The 1408-nt window shown below is 35.7% G+C and overlaps 1 protein-coding gene across 1 annotated transcript; it reads right to left on the reverse strand.

Moving 5' to 3' along the window:
- Window positions 1-260: 260 nt before the first annotated feature.
- On the reverse strand, window positions 261-866 carry LOC142178081 (secreted RxLR effector protein 161-like). Its single transcript, XM_075247409.1, has 2 exons — window positions 792-866; window positions 261-689 (listed from the first exon to the last, which is right to left on the reverse strand). The coding sequence occupies exons 1-2, from the start codon at window positions 864-866 to the stop codon at window positions 261-263; spliced, it is 504 nt and encodes a 167-aa protein (XP_075103510.1).
- Window positions 867-1408: the final 542 nt, after the last annotated feature.

A 1408-nucleotide genomic window follows, 5' to 3' on the forward strand; every position in this document is an offset into this window, starting at 1 on the left:
ATGTGAAAAGAGAGGAAAAGAGAGAAAATTCGGAGGCGCTATTAATGACTATGAAAAGACAAAGTTGAAACATTAGGCATACAAAACATAAAAATATTACATAGGTCCTAATATTAATGATCAATGGAAATAATACCAAGTAATTCTCTTAAAAAGCAAAATCTGTCTTCAAGTAAAGATATAGTGAAAACATCTACTAATTGATCAGTAGTTCCAACAAAAAATAATTCTATATTTCCCTTAAGAACATGATCTCTAATTCAATGATGCTTGATGTCTTTATGCTTTGCCCTGGAGTGATGCACATGATATTTTGAGAGACATATAGCACTAGAGTTATCACAGAAAATTGGAATGGGTTTAAAGAATAGTTCATAGTCACCCAATTGACGAGACATCCATAGTAATTGTGCACAACATTGTCCAATGGTGATATACTCAGCCTCAGTTGTGGATAGAGCAACTGATCCTTGCTTTTTACTGTTCCAAGATATCAGTGATTTTCCAAGTAATTGACATGTTCCGCTGGTGCTTTTTCTATCTTCCTTATCACCTGCAAGATCAGCATCTAAAAAACTTTCTAGTTTAAAATTGTTAGAGCGTGGATACCATAATCCATGAGAAATAGTTCCAATGAGATATCGAATAGTTCTCTTTACTGCAGTAAGATGTGATTCTTTAGGAGTTGACTGAAACCCGACACATTTACAAACACTAAACATAATATCTGGTCAACTAGCAGTTAGATAAAGAAGGGAGCCAATCATTCCACGAAATTTAGTTTCATCAACAGGATTTCCCTGTTCATCTTTGTCAAGACTTGTTGAAGGACTCATTGGTGTGCCAATAGCTTTAGCATTACTCATACCGAACTTCTGAATCAACTCCTTTGTGTATTTTTTCTAACATATAAACGTTCCTTCTTCAGATTGTTGAATTTGAAGTCCAAGAAAGAACGTTAGCTCTCCCATCATACTCATTTCAAACTCACTTTGCATAAGATTTGAAAATTTCTTGCACAGAAGAGAATTAGCACAACCAAAAATAATATCATCAACGTAAACTTGAATAATGAGATTACCTTCCGATGATCTTTTAATTAAAAGGGTAGTGTCTACTTTACCTCTTGTAAATTTGTGATCAATAAGAAATGAGCTGAGTCTTTGTGGATGTGATTGAACATCAGACTGATCTTGCACAGAGTCACCCTCCGATGCTTCCCTAGACATGACATATGAACTTGATTCAAAGGGCTCTGCAGCTCTGCCTCTTTCGACTGTCGACTTTTTGGATATAAATCTTTGTAAGGCGAGTGGTAAGGTACTCTTGCCTCAAGTGAGAGGGTTCACCTCTCTCCTTTGATGTATCACCATGACCACGTGATCTAACCATTTTCTACAATAAACAG

Source organism: Nicotiana tabacum, chromosome 24 (assembly GCF_000715075.1).
Source record: "Nicotiana tabacum cultivar K326 chromosome 24, ASM71507v2, whole genome shotgun sequence".
NCBI classification, from domain to species: domain Eukaryota; kingdom Viridiplantae; phylum Streptophyta; class Magnoliopsida; order Solanales; family Solanaceae; genus Nicotiana; species Nicotiana tabacum.

Excerpts from the sequence above, each read along its gene's own strand:
- LOC142178081 (XM_075247409.1), bottom strand. The coding sequence starts at position 866 with ATGAGTAATGCTAAAGCTATTGGCACACCAATGAGTCCTTCAACAAGT. Across the intron at positions 690-791 it reads AAGATGAACAGGGAAATCCT|TCAACTCCTAAAGAATCACA; the intron begins GTTGATGAAACT and ends GTCGGGTTTCAG.